The sequence below is a fragment of the Zingiber officinale genome, chromosome 2B, assembly GCF_018446385.1.
Source record: "Zingiber officinale cultivar Zhangliang chromosome 2B, Zo_v1.1, whole genome shotgun sequence".
In the NCBI taxonomy this organism is placed as follows: Eukaryota; Viridiplantae; Streptophyta; class Magnoliopsida; order Zingiberales; family Zingiberaceae; genus Zingiber; species Zingiber officinale.
Genome location: NC_055989.1, coordinates 108,278,666 through 108,298,448, shown reverse-complemented (window position 1 = coordinate 108,298,448; position 19,783 = coordinate 108,278,666). Strand labels below are relative to the sequence as shown.

General features: G+C 38.5%; 1 protein-coding gene across 1 annotated transcript; it reads right to left on the bottom strand.

The window, feature by feature from the left end:
• Nucleotides 1–17,658: 17,658 nt before the first annotated feature.
• On the bottom strand, nt 17,659–18,934 carry LOC122049403 (AT-hook motif nuclear-localized protein 23-like). Its single transcript, XM_042610788.1, has one exon. It carries the CDS (start codon nt 18,652–18,654, stop codon nt 17,830–17,832), a length of 825 nt encoding a protein of 274 aa, XP_042466722.1. The 5' UTR covers nt 18,655–18,934; the 3' UTR covers nt 17,659–17,829.
• Between the last annotated feature and the right edge of the window lie 849 nt (nt 18,935–19,783).

Genomic DNA, 19,783 nt, shown 5'->3' with positions numbered 1-19,783 from the left:
TTGGGTTCCGAAAGCGTGTCTGACCACGCAAGTAGGACTTAATCAATATTATATACCTAAAGAAAAAATACATTATATAAAATTGAATAAACCAAACCAAAATCCAAAATCCAAACCTAAATCAAATTCAAAATCTAAACAGTTTAAAAATCAACAAAATTATCACCAAGTTAACTATAACTATAAAAAGAATCGACACAAGCCTAAAATCAAAACTTAAATTAATGGCCAATAATTCAGGGGGAGGCTCCAGAATAGCTGGCACCTCCAAAACTAACTTACCCGACAGGGTAACCCAAAACTAACTAACCCGGCAGGGTAATTAGAATTAGAGACCAAGTTTAACTAGAATCATGGTATTGGAGAAGTTTTTGGATGATAGTACGTTAGGGAAGCTTGGGCATCGCATGTCTAGAAAGATATGGCTTCGATCTGGTGCATTTGGCCAAGTGGAACTGACCGAAACTACCCTTAAATGGATCCTAATCAGTTAGATCAAGATTTAGTACTAAGCTCCGTGGATAGGACTATTCGGAAAATCTCGAAAGATTGGTTACTTCTAATGACGTCCATGTGACTCAACAAGCTTAGAAATTTATCCGAAGAATGCCTATTTGTGGAGACCAAAGCTAAATCTGAATCTAACTAAAGTTAAACCAAAACTCCATAAGTAAAAAAAAAAAAAAAAAAAAAAAAATCTAATTTCATCTCACAAAATCATAGGATTCCCTGATTGATAATATAGATCGGGTGAGATGAATAAGGTTTAAAATTTTAAACTTAAAAAATTATTTTCAAAATTCTAATTTTAAACTTAAAAAATTATTTTCAAAATATTAATTTTAAACTTAAAAATTATTTTCAAAATTTTAATTTTAAACTTAAAAAATTATTTTCAAAATTCTAATTTTAAACTAAAAAAATTATTTTCAAAATTCTAATTTTAAATTTAAAAAATTATTTTAAAAATTCTAATTTTAAACTTAAACAATTATTTTCAAAATTTTATTTTTAAACTTAAAAAATTATTTTCAAAAATTTTAATTTTAAACTTAAAAATTAATTTCAAAAATATTAATTTTAAACTTAAAAATTATTTTCAAAATTTTAATTTTAAACTTAAAAATTAATTTTCAAAATTTTAAATTTTAAACTTAAAAAATTATTTTCAAAATTTTAAACTTAAAAATTATTTTCAAAATTTTAATTTAAAAAAAAAAAAAACTTAAAAATTATTTTCAAAATTTTAAACTTAAAAAATTATTTTCAAAATTTTAAACTTAAAAATTATTTTCAAAATTTTAAACTTAAAAATTATTTTCAAAATTTTAATTTTAAAAAACTTAAAAATTATTTTCAAAATTTTAAACTTAAAAATTATTTTCAAAATTTTAATTTTAAACTTAAAAATTATTTTCAAAATTTTAATTTTAAACTTAAAAATTATTTTCAAAATTTTAAACTTAAAAATTATTTTCAAAATTTTAAACTTAAAAAATTATTTTCAAAATTTTAAACTTAAAAATTATTTTCAAAATTTTAAACTTAAAAATTATTTTCAAAATTTTAATTTTAAACTTAAAAATTATTTTCTAAATTTTAATTTTAAACTTAAAAATTATTTTCAAAATTTTAATTTGAAAAAACTTAAAAAATTATTTTGAAAATTTTAAACTTAAAAATTATTTTCAAAATTTTAATCTTAAAAACTTAAAAATTAATTTTAAACTTAAAAATTAATTAATTTTACACTTAAGTAATGCATGCTCAAAAGACTAACTCTAAATCCTACTTACTGTAGGAAACCAAGTGGATTTTGGACAGTGGTTGCTCCAAACATATGACTGGAGATCACACCAAGTTCACTCAACTCACTTACAAAAGCCTAGGAACAGTTGCCTTTGGAAACAACGGCAAACTCAAGGTAATTGGTATAGGTAATATTGAATTAAAATTAGACTTTATAATTACAAATGTGTTACTTGTTGAAAATTTTAAATATAATCTTCTAAGTATAAGTCAATTGTGTGATACTATGTATAAGGTCAAATTTCTATCTACAGAGTGTTTAATCAAACATCTAGATAATCCTACCATAAGCCTAAAAGGTTTTAGAAAAGACAACATCTATGCCATCAACCTAACCATTTCTTCCATTAAGTGTTATTTAACACAAAAAGAAGAAACTTGGTTATGGCATAGGAGGATGTCTCACACCAACTTTAGAAATATAAGTAAACTAAATGGACTTGTAAAAGGCTTACCAAAGCTACCTAACTTAGATTCAACTATATGTAATGCTTGCCAACAAGGCAAACAAACTAAATCAACCCACAAACAAACAAATCAACCACAAACTAACTCAATCTTAGAACTCCTACATTTAGACCTTTTTGACTCCCATGGAGTCAAATCTATAAATGGAAACTTATATTGCTTAGTAATTATAGACGATTATTCTAGGTTTACTTGGGTAAAATTCTTAAAACATAAAGATGAAACTTTTGAAATTTTTACAAATTTTTGCAAACAGATTGAAAACGAAAAAGATATTAAAATTAAAAGAATTAGGAGTGACAACGGGGGAGAATTTAAAAATCACAACTTTAACAGTTTTTGTCTAGAAAATGGTTACCATCATGAGTTCTCATGCCCTAAAACCCCCCAACAAAATGGAATTGTAGAAAGAAAAAATAGAACCTTACTTGAAGCTTCTAGAACAATGTTAAATGAGTATAACCTACCTAAATACTTTTGGGCAGAAGCCGTTAGTACAACCTGCTATGTACAGAACAGAACAACAATAAATAAAACTCATAACAAAACATTCTTCGAAATGTTTTATAATAAACAACCTAATATAAAATATTTTAAAGTATTTGGCTGCCCAGTCTTTATCTTAAATACAAGAGAACACTTAGGAAAATTCACCTCTAAAATTGAAAATGGAATTTTTGTAGGATATTCCGTAAATAGTAGAGGCTACAGAATTTACAATAAGGTTACCTTAAAAATTGAAGAAACTACTAATGTAAAATTTGAAGAAACTAAACAAGACATAGAACCTACACAAACACCTAAGTTTGTTCCAGAAACCAATCAAACTCTAAGTCATGAAGAAGAGGAACAACTTCAAGAGAGTCAACCCCCTAGAACAATAAGGGTTAACCCAAATCATCCAATTGATCAAATAATCGGTGACCCAGACTTAAGAGTTCAAACCAGATCATCTTTTCGAAACCTAAGTCAAATTTCATTAATTTCAAAAATTGAACCCAAAACTGTGGATGAATCCCTACTAGACCCAGATTGGATTATAGCTATGCAAGAAGAACTAGCCCAATTTGAGCGTAATGAGGTTTGGGACCTAGTCCCACCACCTAAGAATAAGAAAATAATAGAAACAAAATGGGTATTCAGAAACAAACTAAGTGAAACTGGGGAAATTACTAGAAATAAGGCTAGGTTGGTTGCCAAAGGATTTAGTCAAGTTGAAGGACTTGACTATGATGAAACATATGCCCCAATAGCCAGATTAGAATCCATCAGAATGTTACTATGTTATGCAGCCCATAAGGGATTCAAACTATACCAAATGGATGTTAAGTCTGCCTTTCTTAATGGACTAATTAAAGAAGAAGTTTATGTAGGTCAGCCTCCTGGGTTTGAAAGTCTAGAACACCCTGATTATGTTTTTAAATTAAAGAAAGCACTATATGGACTTAAACAAGCACCCAGGGCATGGTATGAGAGGCTAACATCTTACTTAACATCTAAAGGATTCAAACAAGGTCAAATTGACCCAACCTTGTTTGTTAAATCATTAAATACAGACATATTTATTGCACAAATATATGTAGATGATATAATATTTGGCTCAACAAATTCAGAATTTTTAGAAGAATTTATTAATCTAATGGAAAAAGAATTTGAAATGAGCTTAGTGGGAAAATTAACCTATTTCTTAGGATTACAAATCAAACAAACAAATGAAGAAAATTATATTTATCAACATAAATACACCAAAGAATTACTAAAAAAATTCGGAATGGAAAATACAAAAGAAATAAAGACACCTATGGCAGTAAACACAATCTTAGACAGTGACCCAAATGGAAAACCAATTGATTTAAAACATTATAGAAGTGCAATAGGTAGCCTACTGTACTTCGACCTGATATTTTATTTGCAGTTAGTATGTGTGCTAGATACCAAACTTGTGCTAAGGAATCCCATTTGACACAAGTTAAAAGAATTTTTAGATATCTTAAAGGAACAACAAATGTAGGAATCTGGTATCCTAGGACAAATAATTTTGAACTAATAGGGTATTCTGACTCAGATTATGCTGGATGCAAATTAGACCGCAAAAGCACAAGTGGTGGATGCCAATTATTAGGTTCATCACTTGTTAGCTGGTTTAGTAGAAAGCAACATTGTGTTGCTCTATCTACAATTGAGTCAGAATACATAGCTATAGGCGAATGTGTTGCACAATTATTATGGATGATGCATACTCTAAAAGATTTCAACTTAAATATCACAAATGTAAAAGTATTAATTGATAATATAAGTTCAATTAACTTAACCAAGAATCCTGTGCATCATTCAAGAACCAAACATATTGAAATTAGGCACCACTTCATCAGGGATCATGTTACTAAAGGTGATATTGAACTCAAGTACATTGAGTCCAAATCAAATTTAGCTGACATTTTTATAAAACCACTCCCTGAAAGTGAATTTAGCAACTTACGGCGAAAATTAGGGATGTGCCTAATAGACTAGGATTTTTTTAAAGACTACTTTTAAAATAATGTTTTTTTTCAACTTATAAGTTAAAACTGTATGTTTTCAAAACTTTCCATTTTTAGATTTTCAAAAACAGCTTTGGCCTTAGACTAGTTTTGAATCCCTAGAAAGCATGTACCCATAGGACTAGTTTTTTAGCATCTCACCAACACCTTAGGCTTACCTTGCTTGTGTTTGACAAACATAGAAAGGGGTGAGATGCATAGGCAAACTGTCTGAACTTAAGATGCTTATTTTAGTGCATCAGCATAAGTCTGGACGTTAAATACAACTCAGATATTAATCAGATTAAAGTTCATCAGTCAAGTCAAACACTGACTGGTTATAATCAACTTAATCTGACTAACCAAGTGAAAGCTACTATCTTCTGATAGTTAGTTAGTACCTAATTGGTTAGACAGCTGGTTAAAGATAAGTATCAAGTTCAGGGGGAGAAATTAACTTTATATATTTAAAAAAAAATGTTTTTTAAAACTAACTTATTTTTAAAACACCAGTTTTCAAAAAGTTAAAATTAACTAAGTTTAATCCCACCTAATTTTTTAAACCTGATTTTAAAAGTTGAGTATAGCAAATTTAAACTTATTCAGTTTTTGTAACATCTGCTTGAAAATTCAACTTTCCAAACTTAGCTTTTATCAAATTATCCTTAAAAATTTATTTTGGCAAATATTTTACTTCTTGAAAAATTATTCTTACTTGTTTAAATTTTTGCTTTGTTTTTAAAAATCGAAGTTGAAACTTTACCTTGTTGAAAAGTAAATGTTACTTAAACATGAAAAGTAAAATTGAAAAACCTGATTTGAAATTTTTTTTAAAAACTTAAACTTGATTAACTTTAAATTTATACTTTTCAAAATTCAACTTGTCTCCCCCAAGTCAACTTGACTATTTTTTAACTTAGTGTTAAAAATTGAACCAAACTTATATATGTTTCAAAATCTGATTACTTTTTACAGTAACTCTACACTATGATTGTTTACCCTTGCTTATTTTTGATGAATGCCAAAGGGGGAGGGTTAGGTGGTTAAGTTAGCTAAACCAATTTGAAAATACAAACTAACTTTAAAACCACATAAATGCATGTTGTTTCTTGCATATGTTTTCACTAACTTAACCAGGTTGTCATTCCATCAAAAAGGGGGAGATTGTTGGTGCGGTTAGCACTAACGATTTAACCCAAGTTTTGATGAATGACAAATAGGTTAAGTTAGTTTTGTTGTTGTCTGACACTTTGATCGAGTGTGCAGGAGAAGTCCAGACAGGTCGACGGGCTGACCGGATGTCTGGCACGAAGTCCAGCTAAGTCGACGGGCTGACCGGATAGCTGGTGAGAAGTCCAGCTAGGTCGACAGGCTGACCGGATAGCTGGCGAGAAGTCCAAGCGGGTCGACGGGCTGACCGGATGCTTGGCGAGAAGTCCAGACGGGTCGACGGGCTGACCGGACGTCTGGCAGGTAAGTGAGGGGAGTGACTGTGAGGACGCGTTCTCGGGAAGGGAACATTAGGCGTCGATCCGGCTTAGATCCATTTCGGATGTCTAAGTCGAGATCGTGACTAGATTCCGGTCTCGGAAAGACGGAATCTAAGTCATACTCTTTGCTATTACTTTGTTGAACTTTAATTGTGCTAACAATCTGTTTTATAGGATATATATTTGCCTCCGGAATAACATTTGTCGTGCAGGACAGATTCTGCGAGAAAACAGGGTCCGGGCGCCCGGAAGGAATCCAGGCGCCCGGAGGTCCGGGCGCCCGGAAGGGATCCGGGCGCCCAGGAGGCAAACTTTATCCTGATTGCGCATCGCCACGTGGAGCATCTCGGTTTGAGCAGCTACGTCACATTCCAGGCGCCCGGAAGGGATCCAGGCACCCGGAACAGCATATAAAAGAAGCCCGAGACAGGAGCTTCAGAATCAATTTCATCTGAGAACTCTTCTACTGCTGGTCTTGCTGCTCGACGTTCAGTGCGACGCCAACAACGCTCCGACAAAGTGCTCCTTCGGCTTTTATTTAATTTCCTTGTCGGTATTGCTTTATTTTCACTAGCATTTCCTGTACTTATTCTGTAATCATATTTCGACTTGTTAGTGATTGCCCAACGAAAGTGGTCAAGGATCACGAGCCTTCGAGTAGGAGTCGTCACAGGCTCCGAACGAAGTAAAAAATATCTGTGTCTATTTTACTTTTTCGCTGCGTTTATACTCTAAGTTTTCGAATCGATATTCACCCCCCTCTATCGAATCTAACGGTCCTACAAGGTCATCTTCAACACCACCTTTCCTTGGCTCATGATGTCCGAGGTTACTGAGTTCCCCATGAACAGCTTGTTTCCAATGGCTTCTTCATAGTTGTGGAGCAGCTCCTTATTGTAGCAGACATGTCTGGTGGCTCCAGTATTGATCCACCATTGCCGCAGATTTGAACCGATCAGGTTCAACTCAGAGACCACCGCGCAGAGGTTGTCCATTTCTGGTCCCTCGTTCAGGTTGGCCTCTTGCTTCTTCTTCGGCTTCTTGCACTCCGAAGATTTGTGACCCACTTGGTCACAATTGAAGCACTTCCCAGAGAACTTCTTTTTCTTGATGCCTCCTCTGGGTCCCATCTTGGAAGACTTAGGGTTCTTCCGTTTTGAGCTTTGACCGTGCTCAACCACGTTGGCTTTCACAGTAGCCTGAGAGAACAGTTTTCTCTCTGAACTCATGTTGTCTTCTTCGATGCGAAGTCGAACAATGAGTTCCTCCATATTCATCTCCTTCCGCTTGTGCTTCAGGTAGTTCTTGAAGTCCTTCCAGCCGGGAGGCAACTTCTTAATGATAGCAGCCACTTGGAAGGTTTCACTCAGAACCATCTCTTCTGAGTGGATCTCGTGCAAGATCACCTGAAGCTTTTGGATTTGACTGATCACCATCTTAGAGTTAACCATCTTGTAGTCCAGGAATCGACCCATGATGAACTTCTTGGCCCCTACATCCTCTGTCTTGTACTTCTTGTCCAGAGACTCCCATAGCTCCTTAGTCGTTCTCTTCATGCTATACACAGTGTACAACGAGTCGACAAGGCAGTTGAGGATGTAGTTTCGGCAAAGGAACTCAGAATGAGTCCATGCCTCCACTGCACTGATGGTCTGCGCATCAGCATCCTCAGCACGCTTGGGAGGGTCCTCGGTCAAGAATCGAGCCAGATTGAGCGTGGTCAGGTAGAATAGCATCTTCTGCTGCCACCTCTTAAAGTTCAGTCCACTGAACTTCTCTGGCTTTTTCCCGTGGTTGATTGACACAATTCCAATCGGGGCGGAGCGGGCCTTCAGGTGTTGAGTTTGTTGCACCTCAACATTCTGTTCTGTGGCCATCTCAACAGAACCGAGTCTGTTTCAAGATTGTTGGACAAATAATCTGTTGCCGGAGATATACGGGGTATTAGCTGAATTTAAATACTCGAATTAAATTCAACTTACAATTGAGATAACCTGAGCTGATAATCTTAGACTGCCAGAATGGGCTGGTTTCTACCAAGTGATGAAGATCATTATAATATATATTTCACATTCTAACTAAATATATATTTCACATTCTAACTAAATATATATATATTTTCCTTTATATTTCACATTCTAACTAAATATATAGTAAATTTGGAAAGATCATTATAATATAATATATTTAACTAAATATATAATATTCGTGGAAATTTGAAGAGATCATTATAATATAATATGTTTAATAATTATTTTCATTATTTAATATTCAACCTCGTCATTTAATATACGGCCTCCCCAGATCTAAAATCCTGGATCCGCCTCTGTTGTGACTTGTTAGACTTAAAGAATTTATTGAGCTTTCTTACCATAAATGTAGTTTCGTCTTCATCGAGTGATGTGTCTGAATTTGGTTCACTTTTCTTGTTAGCTCTCAATGCTAGATTTTGAGCCGTCATTTCTTCTTTATTTCTTAAGTCTGCACATCTCGATTCGTGAAGTTCAAAAGTAGAAAATATATTTTCTAATGTACTTACCTTAAGGTCCTTAGAGATGTAAAAGGAGTTAACTACGGATGTCCACTCGGGTATTCTAGGGAATGCATTTAAAGCGTACCTTAACGAATCTCAATTTGTTACATTTTTTCGAGATTCGTGAGTCCAATGATCAGCTCCTTGATCCTTGAATGCAAATGAACAACTATTTCACCTTTTTCCATTTGGAAGTTGTTGAGTCTATTTGTCATGAAGTCGGCTTGCTCCTTTTTTGTCCACATGTATTCTTCTTTATCGTCTCCTTGCTGATCTTTAAGAGCTACAAAATCATATTTCATTATTAATAATAAATTAAAATTTGTTTTGAAAAATAATTCCATTTTCTTTTTCCATGTCATGAACTCTTCCTAAACTTAGGCGAGTAGATGTTTGGTCTGGCCATTTCTTGTGTGCTTCAGTCGACAGTTAGTCATTCTGAAGCATCCTCCTTCTGATACCACTTGTTGGTCCTGTGTGACCGACAAGAGGGGGTGAATTGCCTACAAGTTAGAAATATACACTTCTCACAACTTTTGAGTTTGATTAGTAAACACTTGTTAGAAAATCAGAAATAAATTATATAAAAAGAGGTTGCTAAATTTTACTTGGTTATAACTGGGGAAGTTGTTAATCTAAGGCGTTGAAAGCACTAACAAGGTGTTGGATCAAGATGCACGTGAGAAGGGGGGGGGGGGTGAATCACATGGTTTTAAAAACTATTCTTTTTCCTTTCTAAAAACTAAGTGTGAGTGCAACGGAATAACGAGAAAACAAGAAAAAAGAAAAACAAAGTTTGGTTTTACTTTGTTCGGAGCCTTCAGCGACTCCTACTACAAGAACAAGGTTCTGCGGACCTATCGATGGGTAATCCACTAATAACCTCTTTTGAAACTACCAGAGGGGATCAAGTACAAAAAGAACAGGAACACGTGTAACACTGTACACTTTTCCTTTTGCAATAATTAAGTACAGAATTGAACTTTGTTACCCAATACTTTCAGGCTCGGTGTTGGACCCTTCTTAGCGACAGTCAGGCACAGAAATGTCATAGCAGAGCAATAGTAGGAACATTAATCAGATGCGTAGAAGATCTTAGAAGAGATGTGTAAGAAGCCTTGGTCGAGATGCATGCTCTTTTATTAAGCATTGAAGGCACCTTCCATAACACTTAAGGTGCCTTCAACCCCAAAACTTTGTCCCATAACTTCAGCTTCTTATCGTTGTCAAAGTCTTCTACGTTATCGTATTGGAACCTAGACGTCCGGCTTGAAGGGGGGGGGGGTGAATAGCCAATCACCCATTTCTTCACTTCCTACGCTTGTTAGTCCATAGCAAAAATACAAAACAAACTAACAAGATGAAAGCTAAAACCTAGAGACAATAAACAAGACAATCAAACCTTTAACATGTTGTGTTTAACAAGGTTTGGAGATTAGGGCTCCTACTCCACGGCTGCCCGTAAAATAGACGATCCCGATCCGTCGGTAGATGACTCCCCGAAAAATCTTCGACTAGCTCACGTAGCTCCTTGTGGGTGCAGAAATCTCACCACAACTCACATAAGCAAGCTTTGGATGCTAGGGCATGTGGAATACTACTAATAGGGGTTAACCACATCTATTTCGTCAACCTTAACCAAGCACTCCGAACTCTCTTAAATAGAGCTCCGGAGAAAACACCTATCTGTGTTTCCCACCACCAGTCGGCTGGTAAAATTACCAGTCGACTGATCCTCTGTGGAATTCAATTGTTACATACCAACGACTCGATACCAGTCGACTGATGGAAGTACCAGTCGAGTGCTACAACAACTAATGTAGTAATTATTTACTATTTTCACAACTATCGGACATAGAAATATTTTGTGCCCTTGCCCAATCGACTGGTCCAGTTGCTAGTTGACTGGCAAAACCTTAATCCTAGGATTTTGACCCCTGAGTACATTCACTTAGCACTCGTCCTTTCTTGACCAACCTAGACTTAGCTTTTTAGCCTCCTGCATCAGCCTCACGTCCCTCGGATGTCTCCCATCCTTCACGTCTTACCTTCTGGAGCTTCCTTTAGCCTTGTACTAGTTGTTGGGTCTTTTTTTGCCAAGAGGCTCCTTACCTCCGGGATTTCAGTCATTGCCAAGTCACACTTGGACTTACGTTGCCAAAACTACATACTTGGACTTATACCACCAAGACTCTTGGACTTTTCTCCTTTGCCAAAATTACACTTGGACCTTTCTTGTTATACCTATATCCTATACACTCACAATACATATCAAATACAATAATAAACCTAAGTTAAACTTTTGTCCAAACATCAAAACCTAGGACACCTAAATTGCGCCAACAATCTCCCCCTTTTTGATTTTTGACAACCTGTTTAAGTTAGGGAAATATAAATGCAATAACAATGTAAATAAACATACATATCTACTCATGGATAAGTCATGGAACATAACCCCAAGCTCCCCCTTCACCTAACCTCCCCCTTGAGTTAGGTTTACCATAAAGTTAAACTTCTCCCCCTTTACCAACAAGTGAGCAATTGCTCCCCCTTCACCTAAGCCCCCTCTTGAGCTAGGTTTTTTGTAAGGGTACGTAGATTTCCCACTTAAACCCAACACTTTTTCCCCTTTTTTATACATAAAAAAGAACTTCAATAATATCTCAATTATTGGGCTCTTTAACTTCTAATGACCATAAACATCATGTATTAATCTCCTATAAGATTACATACATGTTCACCATCCTTTTGATCATTTCTTATTGCTAAAACACATTTTTAGACTGTATCAATCGACTGACCTCTTCAAAATGAGCTCACAAAGACATTTTGTGCTCATGAACAGTGTTACCAGTCGATCGGTAATTGTGTCAGTTGATTGGTACACTATTTTAGCCAAAAATAATATTTCTGACCTAACTTCAGAAATACACCAGAAATTTCACAGAGCTCTAAAAATTTCTAAATTTTATAGAGGGATATATTTTTATCAATGTCTACATGGAAAAAATATATAAAAAATATATTTATTACATATCCCAAGATTGACATAAAATTTAAAACTAGCTAAATAGTTCAATTAAACCTTGACCTAAAGTCCTAGTTTTGGTTTCCTCTTGATGTATTTACCCATACTAAACCATAATGCATTCCTAGCATTAGTTTATATGACATCTATACATCAAAAACTAATTTTCATGCAATATGAACCCAAATCATATTTTTCATGCATGAAACTCAATCCAATTGTGTCAATTCTCTAGGTTTGAGACTCAAGTCCATCTCCAAAACTCTTTGGCACATTAGATGGCTCTTCTAGACTCCCAAGTAATATCTACTTGAGATCTATTTACCATATATTCCAAAAACTCTTTGAGCTCCCCCTAGAGCTCTTAGCCTTAGCCATAGCCACCTCCCTAGATGACTCATCCACTATGGCTAGGCCACTTCAGTGCACCTCAGGTGACACTTGACCTGTAAACTTAACTTTCTTAACCTTTGACATCTTGTCTTTGGTTAATTTCTTTTTGTCCTTAACCTTGGGCATCTCATCCTTGCCATAATTATATACAACCCTAGCATATTTTTTTTACATTGGCTTTAGATCATACTCCCTTGCCCTTGGTCACTCTTCCCTTGCCATTGTCATGTGCCACCCTAGCACTTGACCTCTTTTTGGTTTTAGAGGGAGCCAATTTGATATTTTTGGATATTTGACCACCCAAACACATATCAAGTCCTCTAGGTCCAATAATGAACATATCTAGGACTTTCTCCATTTCCTCAAGTCTTGCCTTCAAGGCTTGATTTTCCAATTCTAGGGTTTTAACCCTAGAATCAACATGCCCACCTTAAACATTCCTAGATCTACCCTTCCTAGGCATATGTCTCCCCTTCTTGAGATTAATGCTTAGATTTTCAACCACCTTCCTCTCCTTAGGCAAGGTAGGTTATTTCTTTTTAGGTTTAACCTTAGTGTATGATTTCCTAGGATTATCTACCGTGTTAACCCTATTCCTATCATTATACCTAAATCCATAATTATGCATGGGTGTATAATTTTCATTATTCTTAACAAGCATTAAGGAATTTGAAATTGAATTGAACTTCAAATTAAGGATTACCTTCTCTTTTACCTTTGAAGTTCTCCCTTGATTTGAGCTCCTTTTCTTCTCCCATTTCTTCAAGTGTGTCAATTTCTTGAGCTCTCCTCTCCTTGGGTACTTTGTGTAGTAGTGACCCCAATCACCATATATGAAGCATCGAATGCCCCTCTTCTCCTTGGTATAATCCCTACAACCCACGTTAGTTTTTAAAAGAACTTTACCGGATTTAGGGTTTACCACCTTCACCTTCTTGAGTAAAGGACACATACTCTTGTAGTGTCCCATCTTCCCGCACTCAAAGCACTTGATGTGGGCTTTAGTTCTCTTCTTGGTAGGTGTGGTTGAAGGTTGAGCTTCCAAGACCTCCTCTTCCTTAGATTGCTCTTCTTCTTCTTCCTTCAAAGATGTGGATGATTCCACATCCTCCTTCCTTGAAGATGTGGATGACACTTCCTCATCTTCCTTCTTCTCCTCGGATGTTAAGCTTGTTTCAACTTTCGATTGGTCCTTCTCCTTCTCTTGGACCAATGAGCCCTTATCCTTGGGATCCTCCACTCCTTGTGTTTGTGCAGGGTTCTCATGAAGTGCGATTACTTTGCTCCATAACTCATGAGCACACTTGTATTCACCTACATGCGACACAATATTAGAAAGTAATAAATTTAATATAATTCTAGTTACCTCCTTATTTGTCTCCGCTTTCTCCCTTTTCTCCTTGGTCTAATATCGAGGTTAGAGACGCTTCCCCTTCTTGTCTGTCAAGCTTTGGACGAAACTTCCAATGCGGTCCAATGGTCCCAATCCATTTGGAACCAAGTTTCCAATCGCTTTCTCCAATAATTGAAATCATCTCGATTGTATGGAGGTGAGATTCGGATATTCCATCCTAGAGGTCCTTCGGACTCCATCTTCCTCTAGCACTTTGCTCCCTCAGTGATTAATCCGTAGAAGAGTGACCCGCTCTGATATCACTTGTTGAAACCTAGATATCCGGCTAGAGGGGGTGAATAGCCGATCACCCATTTCTTCACTTCGTACGCTTGTTAGTGCACAACGGAAATACAAAACAAACTAACAAGATGAAAGCTAAAACCTAGAGGCAATAAACAAGATAATCAAACCTTTAACACGTTACATTTAATTACGTGGTTTAAAGATTAGGGCTCCTACTCCATGGCTGTCCGTAAGATAGATGATCTCGATCCATCGGTGGATGACTCCCCGAAAAACCTCCGGCTAGTTCACGTAGCTCCTTGTGGGTGGAGAAACCTTACCACAACTCGCACAAGCACGCTTGGGATGCTAGGGCACTTGGAAGACTACTAATAGAGGTTAGCCATCTCTATTTCGTCAATCTTAGCCAAGCACCCCGAGCTCTCTTAAATAGAATTCGAGAGGAAACACCTATCTATATTTTTCGCCACCAGTCGACTAGTAAAATCACTAGTCGACTGGTCCTATTAGGAATTCAATTGTTACATACCAACGGTTTGATACCAGTTGACTAATGAAAGTACTAGTCGACTGCTACAGTAACTATTTACTATTTTTACAGCCGTTAGACACAGAAATATTCTGTCCCCTAGCCCAGTCGATTAGTAAAATCCTAACCCTAGGATTTTGACTCCCGAGTACATTCACTCAACACTCGTCTTTGCCCGACAAACCTAGACCTAGTTTTCTAGCATCCTCCATCATCCTCGCGTCCCTCGGATGTCTCCCCATCCTTCACACCTTGCCTTCTGGAGCTTCCTTTGGCCTTGTCCTAGTTACCGGGTCTTTCTTTGCCAAGAGGCTCCTCACTTCTAGGACTTCAGTCATTGCCAAGTTACACTTGTACTTACGTTGCCAAGACTACATACTTGGACTTACAACCTCAAGACTCCTCTTGGAATTTTCTCCTTTGCTAAGATCACACTTGGATTTTTCTTATTGTACCTGTGTCCTGCACACTTATAATGCATATTAAATACAACAATAAACCTAACTTAAATTTTTACCCAAACATCAAAACCTAAGGCACGTAGATTGCTCCAACATATCTGACTGAATGTGCCTTCCAAGCTTCCGAATGCACCTTCCATGAATAGTACTCAAGGTTCCTTCCGTCTTTTAGAAGGTGCCTCGAGTACTGTTCATCCGAGGTCTTTTGTGCTTCCTTTGCCCTACAAAATGTGTTAATCCAATCCAATATAGCTTTATAAAAGTTTGTCTTCCACCAACCTGCCTATCTGAGTCATTGAATCATCTCCGGTAGACCAACAACAGCACACGAATGCTCTCAAAATTGTTGGTAACATTTTATTAAGTGTTACAATTTTTACTACTACTCTAAAAGGAAAGTGTAGGTTATTACACTGTCCTTATTTTTTATACTTAATTACCTCTTTCAGCGGTTTTGGAAGAGGCATTTAGTAGATTATCCATCGATATGTCTGCGGGACTTGGATTTTGGAATAAGAGTAGCTGAAGGTTCCGAACCAAGTAAAACCGCTTGCGTTCGTGTCTTTTACTTTGTGTTTCTTGTCTGTTTTTATTTCCGTTGCGCACTTTATTGTTCAAAACCAAAAAAAAGTTAGAATTTTAAAATCCACATGACCCCTCCTCCCTTTTCTCACGTGCATCACGATCCAACATCACGGAATAGTGGAAAATCTTAAACATAAGTTACATGATGATTTAACAAGCGATGTATAAACATGTAAGTAAAGCATAGAAACCTAATTTAAGAAGGAAGAATTGGAAAGAGGAAAAAAATGGAAACTAAAAAAGTATTAAAGAATTATTTTATGTCTTTATGGTTTCTATGAGTAGGAAAGTCTTACCCAATGATTATGAGTTCGAATCATGAAAACAACCTCTTATAAAATATAAGATAAAATTACGTATGATGCAGATGTGCCTAGTGGGCCCTAGAAGGATTAGGGAGAAGGAGAGAAGGGCAATTTGGCCAATTCACTGGAGATTCCCCTTTTAGGGTGGAACGTTGAAGGGAAAAAAGGGGGGCTCTTCATATTTCTCGGCCACTTGACTCACGCCACCACTGCCTCACAGACTTGGCTCCACTTTCCTCTCACTCCCCACCATATGACGTTGCCTCTCACGCAATCCGCCAACCTCCTCTCATGGCGCCTCCACCTATTGCCTTCCGCCAACACCACTTTCCTTTCCTCCTTTACCGACTAGCCTCTCCATGCGACCCAGCACCGGTGACGACGACTACGTCGCCTTCTTTCATCATCGGCCAGCCATGCCACCAACGCCTCCTCTACGCTACCATGGTACGCCGCATCTCCTCCTCTCCAGCTCGTCATTGCCTTCGACCTCACCTTTGCCTTCGACCTCGCCGCCGCCTCTGCAAGGCTCCGACCCCTCGCCCTATCCTTTACGGATATAACCCTTTCGGTCTCTCATCGCTTCAGCATCCTCTCCCCTTCTCCCTAGTTTCCCTTGCCACTGGCACCGTTCCATGGTCCCAACTAGTAGCCCATTCACTCCAAGGCCTCCGTGAACAGCCCCGTGCCATCGGCCACCCCCATCACTATAGCTCCTTCCCCTGACTATTGCTTGTCTTGGCGTCATCGTCGCCTGTCCGACATTCGGGCTGTCATTGTTCTGCCCCCACTATGATGCTCCACGCGGATAGCCTCACGTCGCTTCTGACACCTCCCGCCTTCCGATCAGACCAATCGACAACCTTCGTCTCCAAGCATCTGATGTTGATTCGACATTGTTACCGCCCGACCTTCACACCACTGCTGATGTGTTCCAGCCTTCGAGCCAATACTATGTTTCGGCCTTCGAGCTGAGGCTACATTCTGGCTTGTGTGCCAATGTCATATTCCGGCTTACGTGATATTGTCATATTCCGGTCTGCTTGACCCTGTCATATTTTGATCTGCGTGACGCTGTCATATTCCTGCATGCGTATCGTCACCTCCGGACCCATGCCGCATCCGACCCTATGTTGTCGCCTTCGGATCCTTGCCACATCCAGCTCTGTGCCACCGTCTCCAGCTCTACACCATTGCCTCCAGTTCCGTGCCACTTCTAACCCGCTCTTACCGGTTTGGTATGTTTTACATTCAGTCATTTCATTACAGTACTGTTTACCTTTTTCATTTCTATCACCGGAGGCTGATTGAGCGTCAGAGGGCTAGATCGGTGCAGCCCCCGATCTGGTTTCTAATAACCTTATAAGCACCATTGACTGAAGACTTTTGGATACTTTCAGTCTTACTCATTTTTTGGGGTCCAGTAACTCAGTCAACATAGAAGACAGTTCATCACCCTCCTCCACTCTCTGGATCATGAAGACTTGGTCAGCAGTCCCCAGGGCGTAGCACAGCTGGGGGCGCATGGTTTCGTGGCTGAAAGGTCCAGGGTTCGATCATCGGGGTGTCATTGCCTGAGGTTAGCGTCCCGGCTATACGCTTTCAGCTGTGTACCTGCATTTATCTCCCTCTATATCCGTGGGATCGACTTTAGGGGGGCCGCTGATGTGAGGGTTCCACATGAAGACTTGGTCAGCATTCCAATCACATCATCGACAATCCACCTTCTTAGCTTTTCGACCAGATCAACTTATAATATGATCAGTTCATGGGACATCATCGTGCATCTGAACTGTCCTTTATTATTTTTTCTATATTCGTATAGTGAAGAATGAAGAACTGATTACTGTCTATATTATAGTTTTGTAAAAAGTCTGAATTTTATATTTTTATAAAAGGAAAATCAGAAATAAGTAGCAATCAATTGCAATTAAGATGAACAGCAAAGATTAACAGTTTGCGAGAGATGATGAAGCTAATAGTTTGTGGATGAACAGATGAATAATTGTGCATGTTCATGGCGGTTCTTTCTCTTCGATCGTCGTCGGATCTTTCTTGGTTGGTTAAATTCTACAAGAACGGTGGTCGGGCTGCGCTGCTGGCCGAGGCGGCGCCGGCGCTGGCGGGCCACGCGGCTTCGGGCGGGAGAAGCGGCATGTTCAGGGGGAAGTTGAAGAAGGGTAGGGAGGAAGCTGCCGTGTCGGGGAAGGAAGGATGACCCAGGCAGGAGGCGGTCAGCGCCGGCGTGTTGAGCAGCAGCTGCTGCTGCGGTTGCGTCGCCTCGGGATCTTCTTCCTCCTCGTCGTCCAACGGCAGCCTCTCGTAGCCCACGTTGGCGAACGACGCCGCGATGATGATGACCGGCCCCTCGGCGACAAGGGCGCCGACGACACTGCCGCCGAGGACCTGCCCCTGCCCGCCGGCCAGGAACGCCGCGAGGCTGGTGGCCCCCGGCGGCGCCGGAGGCGGCAGGAACGACCCGGAGAGCGACAGGATCTCGAAGTGCCCCCGCAGTCTCCCCACTCCGCCCCCGGCGCCTCCGCCGCCACCGGGCTGGCGGATCGTGGCGTCGCCCACCGTCCCGCGCCCGCTGAGCACGCACACGCCGCGCTGCCGCCGGCGCGCGTACGTCGACAGGCTCTCGAAGACGTCGCAGCCGCTGGAGATCTCCAGTATGTGCGCGCGCAGTGCATTGGCGCTCTCCCGCGCGATGATCACCGGCGCCTTCTGCTTGTTCTTAGACCCCGCCGGCCGCCCGCGCTGCCGCCGCCCCTGGCTCCCTTCCTCTCCCCTACCGGGCGAGGCAGGGAACTCCTCCCCGCCGACTTCGGGAAGGTGAACGTGGAGACGTTCGACAAAACCGGACGAGGCAGTGCCGAGATCGAGCCCTGCCATGCAAGAAGAGATCTACCAAAAAACAACTAAAAACAAAACACAAAAAATAAAAAACTAGCAATTAAAAAAAACTCAGATTAAAGGACACATGAAATCCTTTTCAAAACAAAATAAATCTTAAAAATGCAACACATAATTTAATGTCAAAAACAAAAAAGATTAACAAGCAAGAAGGAGAGATGATGAAACATTCAATGAGAAGAACGACAATAAAGAGGAGGAGAGGGAAAGAGAGAAGATTGAGTTGTTGTGACATTTTGTGATGGGGCTAGACGTCTTTGTTCACGTAGGGATTCTTTAAAGTTTTCTTAGTTTAATATTTGTTGGGGAGGTGTGGACTTCGAGGGGAGCTGAGATTAGGGTTGAGGGCAGTGATTCTAAACTAGATTAGATATGAAATGTGTACATGTTCATTTTTTTATATTTCTTTTTCAGTTAAAATTATGAAATTTTAAAAAGAGTCATCTAACTTTCAAATTTCTAAAAGAAAACACTTATTTCTCATTCTACCCCTTTATCCATCATTGTAATACTATATTCAAAGATTAATATTATCGTAGTACCAGATTTCAAAAAATAACATCATTGTGGTGGTGCATATTATAAAAATTAATTTGTTATCATGAGATCTGGAGTTCGAATTTTGACAAAATCGAGGTAAATACCTCTTTTATGTGCTAGTTACTATTCCAAAGGCTAGCAGCCACACGTGATTTACCTCCTCCGTGTTGACCCTGGGACGGATTGGCGGGGGCGCTGAGAGCAAACGTATTCACCTTTTACCACCATATTATAAAAATTAGTACCATTGTAATGTTGATTTTTAAAATACAACACCATAATAATACTAATTTTAGGATTTATGTAGCATCATATATATGGTATTGATTTTTGAAACGCAACATCACAATGATGTTATTTTTTTAAAATCCAACACTATAATAGTGCTATTTTTTTTTTGCATGCAGCACCACAATAGTAAGTGGGATTGGTAAAATGAGAAATAAATGCATAAGAGTGTAAATGAATTACGCCGTCATGAACTATTTGAAACTCGATTCGATAAAAACTCGTTTAATGAGACTTGTTAAAATAAACAAACTAAGTTTAAGTTTCATACTACTCGGCT

What these genes read in the sequence shown, in the direction of transcription:
- LOC122049403 (XM_042610788.1), bottom strand. Translation starts at nt 18,654, where the DNA reads ATGGCAGGGCTCGATCTCGGCACTGCCTCGTCCGGTTTTGTCGAACGT.